Below are 14,441 nucleotides of genomic sequence, written 5' to 3' on the forward strand. Positions count from 1 at the left end.
TCTACAAACCGAATTCCGGGACAACTACGACAATTTTAGAGAGAAACCCTGTCTCCAAAAACAACCAAACAAGAAAAAGCAAATTCTCAGGAGCCAGAGAAGATGGCTCACTGATCAAGAGCACTTCCTTTTCTTGCAGAGGCCCCAGGATTTGGTTCCCAGAACTTACATGGTAGCTTCGTTGCTGTGAATGGTCTCTAATTCCAGTTCCAGGGGATCTGGTGTCCCCTTCTTGCCTCCTCAGGCATACATGTAACTTACATATAATACATGCAAGCAAAACACTGATACACACAAAATAAAATAAATGTTGAAGCCTTTGGCTTAGAAATTCTATATACAAACTGCAGTCTGCCAAAAGAAATGGCTTAATACCAGACCAAAGTGACATGATAATGAAAGCAAATAATAAAGAAATAAAGAATACTAAAGCATAAATTAAGAATCCTTTGACCGGGCTGGAGAGATGGCTCCGAGGTTAAGAACACTGGCTATTCTTCCAGAGGTCCTGAGTTCAATTCCCAGCAACCACATGATGGCTTATAACCATCTGTAATGAGGTTCCGGTGCCCTCTTCTAGCATAGAGGAGTACATGCAGGAGGAACATTGTATACATAATAAATAAATCTTAAAAAAAAAAAAAAAAGAAGAATCCTTTGACCTATGTGTAGATTATCCAAAATTTGATTTTATTGCTAGTATATTAAATCACTGTGGGGTAGGATAAGAGTAACAAATAGGAATGTCAATCAAAGACAATTTTTACACGCAAAGGGATCTTCCTTGTTATATGCATTATAGAGCATGCACACATACACAGGGTTTCTTTGTGTAGCCCTGGCTGTCCTGGAACGTGCTCTATAAACGAGGCTGGCAGATTTGCCTGCCTCTGTGTCTGGAGTGCTGGAATTAAAGACATTTGAAGGAAACAAAACAAAAAACAAACAAAATAACCCACAACCAGCTGGTGAAGAGCAAAGGCCCAGTGGTTAAGCACGTGCTGTTCTTATGGAGGACCAGGAATTGATTACAGAACCAATATAGTAGCTCATATCTGTAACTCCAGTTTCAGATCTGATGCACACATACACATAAAACAATCACACATATAATAAATCAATATTTTAAACAAAGAAAGAAAGGAAGGAGAGATCAGTTTTTACTTACTGTAGGGTTTAGAGTAATGTGTGGGGCCAAGCCTGCCAGAGAATAGACATTGATGTCGTGGTAGCTGTACTGTGGCTGTGGTGGAACTGTGGCTGTACAGGTAGTACTGGTAGCTGGTGTTGTAGAAGTTGCTAGATGTAAAGAGATAAGAATGCACATTTGTTGGCCATACACAAAATTAACTGGACATTATATGGACCTTGTATACTTCAACTAAGTTAAGACTCTTGAGAAGGGGGCACTTAAGGTCACATCTCACCCATTCTGAAAAATAAATTGTTACATGAACAATGAGCCAAGTATATAAATGTCCACCAGTGGCAATATTTCATAGCACAGAAACTTTTTTTTATCCCACCCTCCTCTCCCTTTGTTTGAGACAGCGTTTCTCTGTGTAACAGCTCTAGCTGTCCTGGAACTCAGAGGGCTCCATCTGCCTCTGCCTCCCAAGTGGTGGGATTAAGTGTGTTTTAAGGGTAAATCTACAAGATCCATGGGTACCTGTCTTCAACCTAGCCTTTACCAGGCTCACTTGGAATTTGTCAAATGCCAGGAGTTAGGGGTGGGGGCGCGGAATGCTACAGGGTGGTGGCTGGCATATTTTACCAATACCTCACTGTTAAATATAACTACATGCAACACAAACATGTTTACTTGACTGGGTCCCAGGCTGGGTGAGAACTAAGTATGTAGCTTAGGTTGGTATCGAACTTACAACCCTCCTGGCTTTAGCTCCTCCAGGGCTAAGATTATAGGCCTGCATCTCTAAACCCAGTCCTGATCGTCTTGATAGAGGTAAAATAATGTTCTCCTAGCAGGTGTATATGATTTGACAAATCTTAGCCTTTAAGGAACAATACAGGCTATTGTGTTATTCAAGTATTTTTGATACTTAAAACAATGTAGGAGATAAACTAGTCTGGTTATGATACAAGGACAATTAATTGACTCATTTGCCTAAGAATATCTTAAGAGATGAGAGAAATCTGATTAGCTGTTACTCTCACTTGATTATTAGAAGACTCACCAAAAGGCAAACAAGATTTTATACAAGGTGGGATAGTTAATGGCTTGCTTATGTAGAGATGTACCGTTTGAGAAGATAATGGTTGACAAAAGGCTAGACTTCTGTACTTACTTGTCGTTGTGATGGCAGGAAGCTCTTCCGGCTGTTTGACGTCTTTCTTTGGAGCGGAGAGTTGTTCATCTAAGTTCTTCAGGCGGTCTTTATCTTTCAGTAGGTTTCCAGGTTTGAGCTCATTGATGTCTAATGCAAGGTTCTTACAGAGCACCTCAATCTCAAACTTCAAGTTTAACTGCATAATTCCAGTATTCGATTAGAATTTTGAAGAGAAAAATCTAAGTATTATTCATAAAATATACCACCTTCAATCCTATGGTACAATGCCCACTGCCCCCTTCAACGTCTGTCTTTACTGCAAAGATTAATCATCTTAAGAGAGAGAATTCTCCAAGATGAGGCAATTTTACCTTTAAGTCATGCTCTTGGTGTAGCTCAGCCAATACATTCATAATTGCCATTGTCCAGGGGTTTGGTGGTCTAAAAACCTAAAGAAAAGTTACAGTATTAAGCTAGCTCTAAATCAAACCATTATTTAGTACTATTTCAACATTTTCATGACCATGACCAAGTATTCCAGAAAAACACCAAAGGTAATACATTCTGTCTTAGAATTTCACCTAACTATAAATACCCAAGATCAGCTAAGGCAGACTTATGTGCAAAAGAACAAACCTACAATCTCTTAGGAATTGTGTTAACAATCTCTCAGAATTCAGCATTTACTCACCAGACTACGAATGCTGGACTCTAGAACTTTGGCAACAAAGGGCACTACATAAAGCAGCTCTTGTTGTCCTTTAACATAAGCTTCTAGCAGCAAAGATTTCACATCCAAGTCCTAAAATTTTAAAACAAAACAAAACTTCTGAGAATGAGAATCTGCTCCAGAAGCCCTCGGGGAAAATAATAAAATAAAAACCAAAACAAACAAAATAAAAACAAAGCAAGGAAAGCTATCTCACTAAGCTCATCTCTCAAAATATAATCAATACATTACCATTGCCTGAGAAAAAGAAGGGGGTGCAAGCACACCTTACTGGCTTTACCATATCCTAAACAAGCCCAAGAGACCATGGACATAGATAGAATTAAGAATTCTAACATGGTCAAAGTCTTAAAAAAAAAGAAAAAGAAAAAAAAAAGAAAAATCCCAGTGATAATTAAAACACTTCGTCCAGTCAACTTTTACACATGTATATCCATCTTAAAACTCACCGTGTGCAAAATGGGTTTATTTTTAGCTAATGTGATCATTCCTAGCCAATGCCCCAAGTTCTTCAGCAAAGAACGATCAGAGAAATTGGCCGCAGCTTTATCAGAGGTCAGCAGCACCTGTAATAGTATAGGATTTATAAATATAAGAATAAGCTTTATGAAAGAAATTCTCCATTTTGTATCTAGGAATTCTATTATCTTTTCTAAGGTATTTTTGAGAAAATACCCAAAGTAGATCTATTCCATATATCATATTGGTATTATCTTACTATGTTTATTACCAAACCTTTGAAAATGTTTTAAGGAGCTCAATAGGTGGAATACTAATCTATCTTGTACAAGACACATTTGGGTTGGAATCCTGTCAACACAGAGTAAGTAAACAAATAAATGGTTATTATTGAAATTTGTCTCAAAGTTTATATGAGAACTTCCAAGATAACAGTAATCCTTACTATAAGATAGTTAAAACTGAACACAATGTTCCTTAACTCCATATAGCACCAGCAAAATGGCACAAGTCAGCTGTGCAACAAGGAGCCAGGAATTCTTTTCGCACTACAGCGTAACCAAGAATGGGGAAAATTCCCATCCATAGGTTTAAATATAGTGCTACTTCCTAAGCCAGACCCAAGTTACTCAGCAGTGGATGATCTCAGCTCTATCTTGTTTACACTGTTCCTTGAAAATGCTTAGTATTCAAACAAATGATGGAAGATATCAGCAAATCACTTAAAGTAAACCAAGAACAAAAAATCAAATATATAAAAGAAACTATTCAGGACTTGAAAACTGAGATAGAAACAATAAAGAAAACATAAGCCAAAGGAATTATAGAAACAGAAATCATGAGAAAAAAGATCAGGAACCACAAATGCAAGCATGAAAAACAGAATACAAGAAATGGCAGAGAGAATCTCAAGTGTTGAAAATACAATAGAGGAAATAGACTCATCAGTTAAAAAAGAAACAGTTGAATTTTATACAACAAGTATAGTAAGAGCTTGACCTTATGCTGCCAAAGCTATTTCACAAATAGGTCTGGGATCTAGATAGCCAACACTTGGCCAGCAGAATGGTTTTCTTAAAGACTATTTCTAGTTCTTAAAAACCAACATGGAGAACTCAGAACATGTTATACCCCATCTCCAAAGAAATGAGGGAGAGTGGCTGTGCACAACCACATCCCCAAGATGGTATGCTACAAATATACTGAATAGTTATATTTAACAGAAAGTAAAATACTGAAGCCATATGTGAAAAGAAAACAAATTCTAAGAGGTGATCACACTTAAGCAATATACAAGGTTAAAAGATTAAATTTTTTTTAGTATTTATTTAATTTATTATTCATACAGTATTCTGTCTGTGTTTATGTCTGCAGGCCAGCAGAGGGCACCAGACCTCATTACAGATGGTTGTGAGCCACCATGTGGGTGCTAGGAATTGAACTCAGGATCTTTGGAAGAGCAGTCAGTGCTCTTAACCTCTGAGCCATCTCTCCAGCCCCCAAAAGATTAAATTTTTAGACCAGCTAGATGACGCAAGTTAAAGTGTTAGCCACCAAATCAGATATTCTGGTATTTGATAGTCTATGTTTGAGCCCCAAGACCCACATTTTAGAGAACCACCTCCTGAAAGCTGTCTTCTGCGCACACTTGTGCCTAAGTGCATGAACACATGTGCAAATGTAATTTTAAAGAAGTTTATAGAACCCAGTAGTTAAACATCATAAAGTCTATAGCACACTCCATGGGTGTCTAACATATTTATTTATTTATTTATATTTATTTATTTATTTGGATTTTTGAGACAGGGTTTCTCTGAAGTTTTTGGTGCCTGTCCTGGAACTAGCTCTTGTAGACCAGGCTGGCCTCGAACTCACAGAGATCCGCCTGCCTCTGCCTCCCGAGTGCTGGGATTAAAGGCGTGCGCCACCACCACTCGGCCCTCTAACATATTTAAAAAAGACAAATAGAACAAATTATCCAAGTTCTACCTGCTAAAATCAACTTAAAGCAAATTAAAGGATATATAAAAACTCTTACTTTAATGTTTCTGTAGGTTTCATTCAGAACCATCTTGTTAAATTCTGGATTCTTCAATGTGTCAAGAAAGTTGGAATACAGGCTATGAAAGTTTGGCTCAATACTGACTCTTTTCATAACTAGATATTGGGAAACCCAAGGCATAAACTCTTCCTTCACGGTTTCTTTAAGCTCTTCAACCTAGCCAATCAACATGAAACAGGCAATAAAGAATTAGTACAAACAGAAAAATAGATACAACGAAGCCTGGGTTCTATGAATCACACCAACACAGCATCCAGCTCCATATAAACTCTAGCGCAATACTTATCTACTAAACTCTTGTATGATACTTAATTACTAAGCTGGGTCTCTCCCCATTTATTTTGACAAGTACACCTCAGATTCACAAGTGCAGGTACAAATACTTTTTTTTTTTTTGAGGCATGGTCTACATAGCTTGAAACTCACAATGTAGACCAATGTAGGCCTCAAACTCAAAGAAATCCCCCTGCCTCTCTTTGACTATGTTCTACCTAAAACCTACTTCTTTAATCTTAAAGACTGCCATTTAAAATTTCTATCTTAATTTTTGCTCTCAGAAGGCAAGCAATGTTCTTTATGTTTTTCAGAGCTCTACCTCACAGTACTAGTGGTCCAGTTAACACTTAAAATAGTTTCTGGAAAAAGATAAAACAAACAAAACCTTCCATCAAGGTTGGGCATGGTGGTGCAGAGGAAGAAGACAGAATTTAGAGGTCATCATGGTTAACACAGTGAGCTCTAGCTGGCCAAGACCACTTAATGAAACCTAGTCTCAAAAACCTGCCATTAAAAATAAAATAAATAAATAATACTTTCCTTATCAGGAAAGCATGACATTACTGCAAAACAAAATATCTGAAACAGTGCCAGGCGGTGGTGGTGCACGCCTTTAATCCCTGCACTCGGGAGGCAGAGGCAGGCAGATCTCTGTGAGTTCGAGACCAGCCTGGTCTACAAGAGCTAGTTCCAGGACAGGCTCCAAAACCAGAGAAACCCTGTCTCGAAAAACCAAAATAAATAAATAAATAAATGAATGAATGAATAAATCTGAAATGGATATACTGTTTAATTCTTACAAAAATACCCTTTTTCCCCTCTTTTTTAAAGACATGCACCACCACGCCCAGTTAAAATCATACCTCTTAAACTGAGTTTGTTCACTGTTTTTAGACAGGCTCTCTATCACTATAATAGAAAAACCTAATCTTAAACTCCTCGTGTTTGCGTTATTGTCTCACTTCGCTTCCTCAGTAGCTTGGACTGCAGACTCACACAATACATCTGACTTATTGAACTAAAAAGGGTGTTTGTTTTTAAAAATCCCTCTTAGGACATACATGATCTAATTACATGGCAAGTAGAAAAAGACAAGATCTGAGTAAATTGGGAGCATGGGGACCATGGGAGAGAGTAGAAGAGGGGGGAAGAGGACGGAAGGGGAGCAGAGAAAAATGTATAGCTCAATAAAATCAATAAAAAGGAAAAAGAAAAAAATCCCTCTATCCATCAAGGAAAAGGAGAGGGCATTTTATAAGTTATTATCTCATGCTTACCTTCTGGGTCATATTTGACTGTGAGAGGTTGTTGAAGATAAAAGCAATTTTCTCTTGAATATTTTCTGGGGGCTCTACAATCCTCTCGGTTTGATCTGTAGCCACAAGCAATGTATCTATATTTGTTGTATTTATAGAAGGCTAGAAGTAATAAAATACATTAGATTAATGTTTCATTGGGAAAAAAAAAATCACAGAAAGTAGAAAGGCTGGCCAGATAGCTCAGAGGAGAAAAGCACTTGCCTCTAAGTCCAAAGACCTGACCTTAATGCCTGGGACCCACATGCCAGAGGGGAGAAATGACTCTAAGTCCTCTGACTTCCACAATACATCACAGCACCAAACACACAAAAAATAACAAACTATGTAAGTAATTAAACACTTTTTTAAAAAAGATTATAGAGAATCTATTAGCATGAAAAACACATATGGTATAACTACATTGGTAAGATAGTTAAATCCATTATTAAAATATTATATAGTGGTCTTTGGGGAATGAATACAAGGAGAAATGCTGATCTTTATGCTTACATAATGTACAGAGCTGGAAAAGAAAAAGACCTACTTACTGGCACATCTTTCTTAAAGCTGACTCCCGTTGGCTTGGTGACTGTAACCGTTTTAGCAACAGTGGTTGTTGTTGAGGTGGTTACCATTGTGTTAACCTGACCCGCAAGAGGAGCTTTTGCTGGAACCTGGGCCTGGGCCTGAGCCTGGGCCAGTGCAATACTTCCAGGGGTCGTGATAGAGCCCTGCATCTTCACAGGAGGATCTCGAGACTGCTGTCCGTACTCGATATACTATGTGGGTACAGAGGGGAACATACAGAGGCTTACTTAATAGAAATGGGGGAGGGAGTTTTGTTTCATTCATCATTATCATCATTTTGGAGACAAAAGTTTCTCTGCATAACAGCCCTGGCTGTCAGGAAATCGCTCTGTAGACGAGGTTAGTTAGCATCGAACTCAAGAGATCCACCTGCCCCCAAGTGCTAGGATTAAAGATGCATGCCACCTACGCCCAGCTAAAATGAATAATTTGTTTTATATGTCCTCCACTTATGAAATGATAAGAATAATTTCAAAGTTCTCTTGTAGTCTTTGTCCCTTAATCCTTGCCCTATACTGACAACAATAAACAAGTGGATACCGTGAACTCCTGTTAAGATAAAATATTAGTATGACAAAATGCTTTAAAGTAGACTAGCAAAACTACTTATAAAAGTAGTCTCAGGAGGCTGGAGAGATGTCTCAGTGGTTAAGAGTAATGGCTGTCCTAGAGTACCCAGTAACCAGACATAAATTATATGTGTGCAGGCAGACAGCAATGCACACAAAAAATACTAGTAAAAATAAATGATTTAAAAAAGTAGTTTTCGATATCTGTAAATAAAATTCCTTAAAGCCTTAAAAATTCGAAATTTACATCAAGCTTCTTTTTTATTGAACACTGGCTTCAAACACACTACAGTGTGCTGTATGTCACCAAGGAACTGCATTTCACTTCCAAAAGCATATATAAATAAGAAAGAGGAGAAACGACACAAGTTGTCCTTCACTCCATACAGGCCACGAAAAGCGCATGTCCTTATATACATACACACAATAATGAAAAATTATTTTTAAAAAACCTTAATCTTAGTAGCATTTCCCATAAATCTCCAAACAGATCTACTCAGCTGGCAAGCAGTACAGATCAAGCACTCACCTCCTGCAAATGATGTGGAAATTGCATAAAGTGACTAATAGAAGCCAAGTGCTGACAATACTGAGGATAGTCCTTCAATCTGCCAAAAAAAAAAAAAAGTTCATTCAGCATTTCATGTAAGAACAGAAAAAAAATGGGTTTTTATTTGTTTTTTTTTTCCTAGATACTACTATGTGAAATCATTTCCCCTGGTGTTACTTTGACAAGACTGTCAGGAAGCCCAACAGGCAGTTAACAGTGCGGCACACAACCGCGGAACTTAACAGTAGGAGGAAAAGCTCAAAGCCAACCTAGTTGTGTCTCAAAAAGGGAAACAACCAAACAAATAAAACCATTAATAACAAAGAGATGACCACCACAATAGGGGGAAGTGGAAGAAGGCAGTCATGACCATCATCACTCCAAATCAGAAAAAACACTGCCCAGGTATGGTCACACAGGCTGGTAATTCCAGTACTTGGGGCAGTGAGGCAAGAGAATTGTGATTTCCAGGCCAGAATAATATACATAAGACAGATCCAAACAAATTTTTTTAAAGTGATGTAAAAAGTAACATAAGATAAATAAAGTCATTACCTCTATTTTTAAAAATCTTATTTTACTACCCCCCCCAAACAATAGACTGGGGGCACAATTCAGTATACACTTAATGTAGAAGTGTGTACATGTGTGTATGTAATATAGAGTAGTTATTGCTCCAAAGTGAAGATACTACCCAGAACTAGGAAAGTTGAGAATGGAAGATTCAAGTTTCAGATAAGAGTTGGGGAAGAAGAAAGAAAGAAGTCAAGCTATATACTCACCTATTTTTAAATCTATCTAGTGCAGCAATACCAAAATAATACATTTTTGATCCAAAAGGCTTCCGTAAGGCTTCAAGAACATATCGCAGGGCCAGACCCAATGCCATGTAAGTGACCAGTCCTTTTTCAATTATGCCACCAAACAGGCAGGCTGTTATATGTAATTCTTTATCAGGGTACTGGGGGAAAAACCGATATTCTTCAAACAAGTTCCTTAGCATACAGTTAAATACTTCTCGCTCCCTTTTTATAGTAGAGTCTTTAAATCTCTGTAGCATTTCTAGTACCTAGAAAAGCAAGATAAACACAACACAAACGTTACCAAGAGTCTTCCTATTATATCTTAATGGCAGACTTGCTAAGAAAAGTACTTACCAATAGAAAACAGAGTTTAAGACAAACATTAAAATTTCGTAAGTTACACAGAAATACTTTAAGTGACTTAATACTTTATTAAGTGACTTAAATACTTTAAGAACACTTTAAGTGAATTTCTAAAAACCTTGAAAGGGCACACTTACTTACAGTTTATGAAAACACAAGTAATTACAAATCCCAGACACTCACCTCATCAACGGACATGGTTGGATGTGGTGGATGATTATATATTCGCTGGAAATAGCTGTTTGCTTCATCATCTATCTCTTTACTGAAGTGCTGATTGGCCTCTGGCCACACCTGAGATAAGTCGGCTGTTGGGCGGTAGGGAGGGGGGAAGGCTATCAGTATACATGTGAAAGTCTTTCTTCAATTCCCCAAGAGAGCCAGAGACTGATATGGTCCTAACTTGGGGGAGGAAGGGAGACTGAAGGAAGTTATTTACTGATTGATTTTACTAATAAACAAGAAAGACTTCTAAATAAATTACTCAGTTCTACTACAGTATTTTCTAAGTCATACTGCTGTAAAAAGTTCACCAGGCTACAACTCCTAACATATTTACCATTAACACAGCCCAGCACACTCATGGTGAGCAAATGTTTACTAATTTAATAAAAACAGGATTTAACATAGAGCATGACCTATAAACACAAAGCATGCCACGAAACATTATCATTCAGACAAGCCGTTCACACTAACTCTCAAGTTGGTTTCTATTTTTAGTATTGATGTTATTTGAAGACAAAGTCTCAACTATGTGCCTCGGGCAGCCTTGGACCTTCATATGTATCTCTCTGGCTGGCCTTTTACTCAGACATCCAACTGCCCCTGCTGAAATTAACGGCCTGCACCACCAATACCTGGTCTGTTTTCTTTTTCTTTCTGAAAACTTACTTTGTGTGTGTGGATGTTTTGCCTGCAAGTATGTATGTGCAACATGCACATACCTGGTGCCCTTGGAGACTAGAAGACTGTCAGATGCCCTAGAACTAGAGTTATATACACTTGGAAGCTGCCACATGGGTACTGGGAATTGAACCTAGGTCCTCCGAGAATACCCAGTGCTCTTAACCACTTTTTTTTTTTTTTTGAGAAAAAAAAACTAGAACTAATGTGTATACAGTAAACCAGGGTGCAGGAATTCTTCTATTATAAATATTTAGTTCCAGTAATAAGACAGACTTATGAGTCATTGAACTATGGTGATGGGTAATATTACTAAGGAAGTGGGCCTTAAAAATCGGTCTTAAATTTGATCATATGCATTACACAGTGATATTTATGAGGTAAATAAAATTAAATATACTAAGAAATTAATATATAATTTACTTCATAACTTTGAGTAACTGAAACAGAAATCTGAAATTTTCTTGGCTGTTCCTCTTATTCATTCTTTTCCTGACTTCTTTCCCCAAAGTGAGAAAAGGTTTCTCTAAATAGCTCTGGGTGGTCTAGAATTCACTATGTAGACCAATGTGGCTCCAACTCAGCGATCCACCTTCCTTAAATGCTGGGAATTAAAGGCACGTGACACCCCCTCTTATTAACTATCATTTTGTTCTGGCAATCCAGAGTACAGAGCAATAGCTCTAGCTTTTTATTTAATTCAAATTTGTATATTCCCACAGGTCTAAGGATGACTCTATTATGAACATGAAAGTACATGTTTTTGTCTACATAATTCTAAGGACAACACACAGAAATGTTTTACATGTATCAGTCACGCTCCACAATCACAGACAACACTACCACTTACAAGGTTTCATCTTACTCTGCTGGAATGTAGGCTGGTTGAGTCCAGAGGTGCCCAGTTTCCTCTGTACAAAAGGGTCGTTGTTCACTGCAGGAAGTCCAAGGGCCCCAGTTCCTATACCAGTCAGGCTTCCTGTGCCAAGACCACCTACTAGAGAGAAGGAAGGCAGCCAGAAGTTCAGTTAGTACTTTCTGTTCTTTGCTTCAGAGAAAAATTAACTTATTGTGTGCATATGACATATATACAAATACAGGTGTGCCACGGCACAAGCGCAGAGGTGAGAGGGCAAACTATAGAATTGTTTCTCTCCTTCCACCTTTACATGGGATCAAAGGATCAAACTCTTATCTCCAGGCTCTCAGGGCCAAGAGCCTTGTCCACTGATCCATTTCACAGGCCACACCATTTACAATAATAGTAAATATGTAAGTTTAAAGTATACTCTCTCAAAGAATATATACCAACTCAAGACTACAGTGATTAAAGAATTTCACGGAACCATTTCACAGCTACCATGAGCTAGGATTCTCTACTTATTCCCCTGAACTCTAACGTCAAAACTAAGCAAAGAACAACAACTAAAACCATAAAGTCTAACAGTTATAGCTTTGCTAGGACCAGTGGTTTTAGTTTAAGTAAATGAATGGTCAGCTCTAGAACCATACAGCAGCAGCAATTACATCACTTATCATGACACATTACTCCTTCAGTTTTGATGTCCTAACTTACAGCTTGCACGAGAAGTATATGTATAAGGAGAAAAATAAAAATTTCACTATAAAATTACAAATCAGTAATACTGAGAAGGAATTAAAAAGGTTTTAAAGATACACCAGTATTTTCTATGTAGATATAATACAAATCAGGCAGAACGAAAGTCTGAATTTGGTATGTACAGTCTTTTCTACCTCTGATTCTTAAGGCTGAATTCAAACCATTACATGTGACTGGTCCACTACTAAATCCCTAGCACCAATTAAATCACATTAAAATGTAACAATAATTAAGTGAGCACCATGGTACATATACTATCATTTGGTAACAAAAAAGTCTTCTCATACTAGCTCAACAGAATTTACTACCATAACATCCTAATCAAACAGTATGTTTCTTTCTTCCTTTCTCTTTCACATTTTTGTTTAAAGTACCCTTCTTTTCCCAGTCACTCCAAACCCTCTAGCATTCACTAACGAGAGCATAACTAAAACTGAACAAAGAATTCCACCATACCCAACTTTCCCTTACCTGGAAGTTGGGATGAAAGTCCTCCGATACCACTGAATGCAGTTGTTTGATTTGGGGTTGAAAGAGGTGGAAATGCTTTTGCTGGTGACTGAGGAGTACTGAACGCAGAACCCAAATTTGGAGGAAAACCTTGCATACTCTGTGTGTGAGGGGCAGCTGAACCACCTATACTAAGAGATGCCATTCCACCAAGAGGGTCAATCTAAAGAAAAACATAACCATGTATTACAAATGTTTTGAGGAAAGGCAGAAATGGCACAAATGTAGTTAATTCTTAGTAATACCTCTTTATACTCTTAAGCACGTTAACACCCACACAACTATAAAAGAACAGTATCAAGTCTGCTAGTCATTTTTCATACTATATAAGTATGGGTTTAAAGAGTTAAGCCCTGCCATAAAGTACCAGAGCCACAGGAGACTATAAAACTTACAAGACAACTGCCCTCCCTATTGTTTGACTAATTTACTTTTATTAATAGTGTTGGCCAGATATTACATTATTAAATCAAAACTAATTTCAACCTGTTGTTTCACTTACAACAAATAAAAGTATTAGAAATTATCTTTCAGTTTAAAAACATCAGAATTTATAATCTTTAAGATAAAAAAAAATCACCTCTGATTTTTAAAAGAACCAACAAAACAAGATGTATGATTCAGAGATTGTTTTTAAAAACATCTAGTAACTATACTCCAAATATCTTAGTTGTGGCACCACTTCACACGTTCATGAGTATGGGAAATGACAAGCAAATCTCTCTCTAAAGTAGACACTGAAGAGTCACTAAGTGCCTTTCCTTCCTCAAACCCCAATCTGTCACTCAGTGCATCTGAAACAGAAGTGGAATATGTTGCTCCCAAAGAGAATGGGGTGGACGATGTCAGGGAGTAACTTAAATGTACCTTGTTTTTAAAAGAGCAGTTCAGTTGAGAGCTGAAGAGCCCAGTTATAACAAGTCGTTATGCTCTAGTACTGTTCTTGGCCCGTGAAGCTACAAACAAGACACATCAGATTCAAAGGCAGTGCTTACTTTCTCAAGAGTGTAATTCTAACTTTAAAAAGAAACCCTCTTCATTTACCTACATAAATGGTTTTATATCTTTCCTCTCAGTTATGTTCTATTTGATTATTAAAGTCTATTCTCAGTTATAATGCCTATGGAAGGATCGCCTTTAAAATACGCTACACATGCAGCTATCTGAAGTATAAAAAACTCAAGTTGCTACTGAAGATGCAGAAATTTGTGGTCTATTCTGAATCTATGAACAAATAAAGACAAGAACTTTAACATTTAGTTACCTGAACAGGAGAAATGGCATCTAAGCTGCTAGCACTAGGAGGGCGACCTTTTGACATAACTCCAGGTGGTGGCTGTCTGGCCTTACTCATTACATTACTGCAATTGGCTACCATGGTGAGGATGGTCTCTGATAACTCCTGAGAAACACTCCTACAA

The 14,441-nt window shown here is 37.5% G+C and overlaps 1 protein-coding gene and 2 non-coding genes across 12 annotated transcripts in view; all 3 read right to left on the reverse strand.

The window, feature by feature from the left end:
* Cnot1 (CCR4-NOT transcription complex subunit 1) overlaps positions 1-14,441 on the reverse strand; it is a 78,475-nt gene that overhangs the window by 21,841 nt on the left and 42,193 nt on the right. For 5 of the 10 annotated variants that reach the window (XM_075977027.1, XM_075977020.1, XM_075977016.1 and 2 more), the window contains 14 exons: positions 14,285-14,435; positions 12,982-13,183; positions 11,740-11,886; positions 10,170-10,294; positions 9,603-9,889; positions 8,800-8,878; positions 7,662-7,892; positions 7,093-7,233; positions 5,516-5,695; positions 3,468-3,584; positions 2,980-3,090; positions 2,660-2,737; positions 2,307-2,484; positions 1,169-1,299 (listed from right to left, as the gene is read on the reverse strand). In XM_075977027.1, the coding sequence (XP_075833142.1) occupies positions 1,169-1,299; positions 2,307-2,484; positions 2,660-2,737; positions 2,980-3,090; positions 3,468-3,584; positions 5,516-5,695; positions 7,093-7,233; positions 7,662-7,892; positions 8,800-8,878; positions 9,603-9,889; positions 10,170-10,294; positions 11,740-11,886; positions 12,982-13,183; positions 14,285-14,435 (2,158 nt within the window). The remainder of the gene's footprint in view (positions 1-1,168; positions 1,300-2,306; positions 2,485-2,659; positions 2,738-2,979; positions 3,091-3,467; positions 3,585-5,515; positions 5,696-7,092; positions 7,234-7,661; positions 7,893-8,799; positions 8,879-9,602; positions 9,890-10,169; positions 10,295-11,739; positions 11,887-12,981; positions 13,184-14,284; positions 14,436-14,441) is intronic. The other 5 variants (XM_075977022.1, XM_075977017.1, XM_075977023.1 and 2 more) reach the window with 3 other exon arrangements.
* LOC142853217 (small nucleolar RNA SNORA46) lies at positions 3,946-4,081 on the reverse strand. The gene has a single exon (XR_012911135.1). It is a non-coding gene; the product is annotated as a small nucleolar RNA SNORA46 (small nucleolar RNA).
* LOC142853218 (small nucleolar RNA SNORA50) lies at positions 13,880-14,013 on the reverse strand. Its single transcript, XR_012911136.1, has one exon. It is a non-coding gene; the product is annotated as a small nucleolar RNA SNORA50 (small nucleolar RNA).

This window comes from Microtus pennsylvanicus, chromosome 6, assembly GCF_037038515.1.
Source record: "Microtus pennsylvanicus isolate mMicPen1 chromosome 6, mMicPen1.hap1, whole genome shotgun sequence".
NCBI classification, from domain to species: domain Eukaryota; kingdom Metazoa; phylum Chordata; class Mammalia; order Rodentia; family Cricetidae; genus Microtus; species Microtus pennsylvanicus.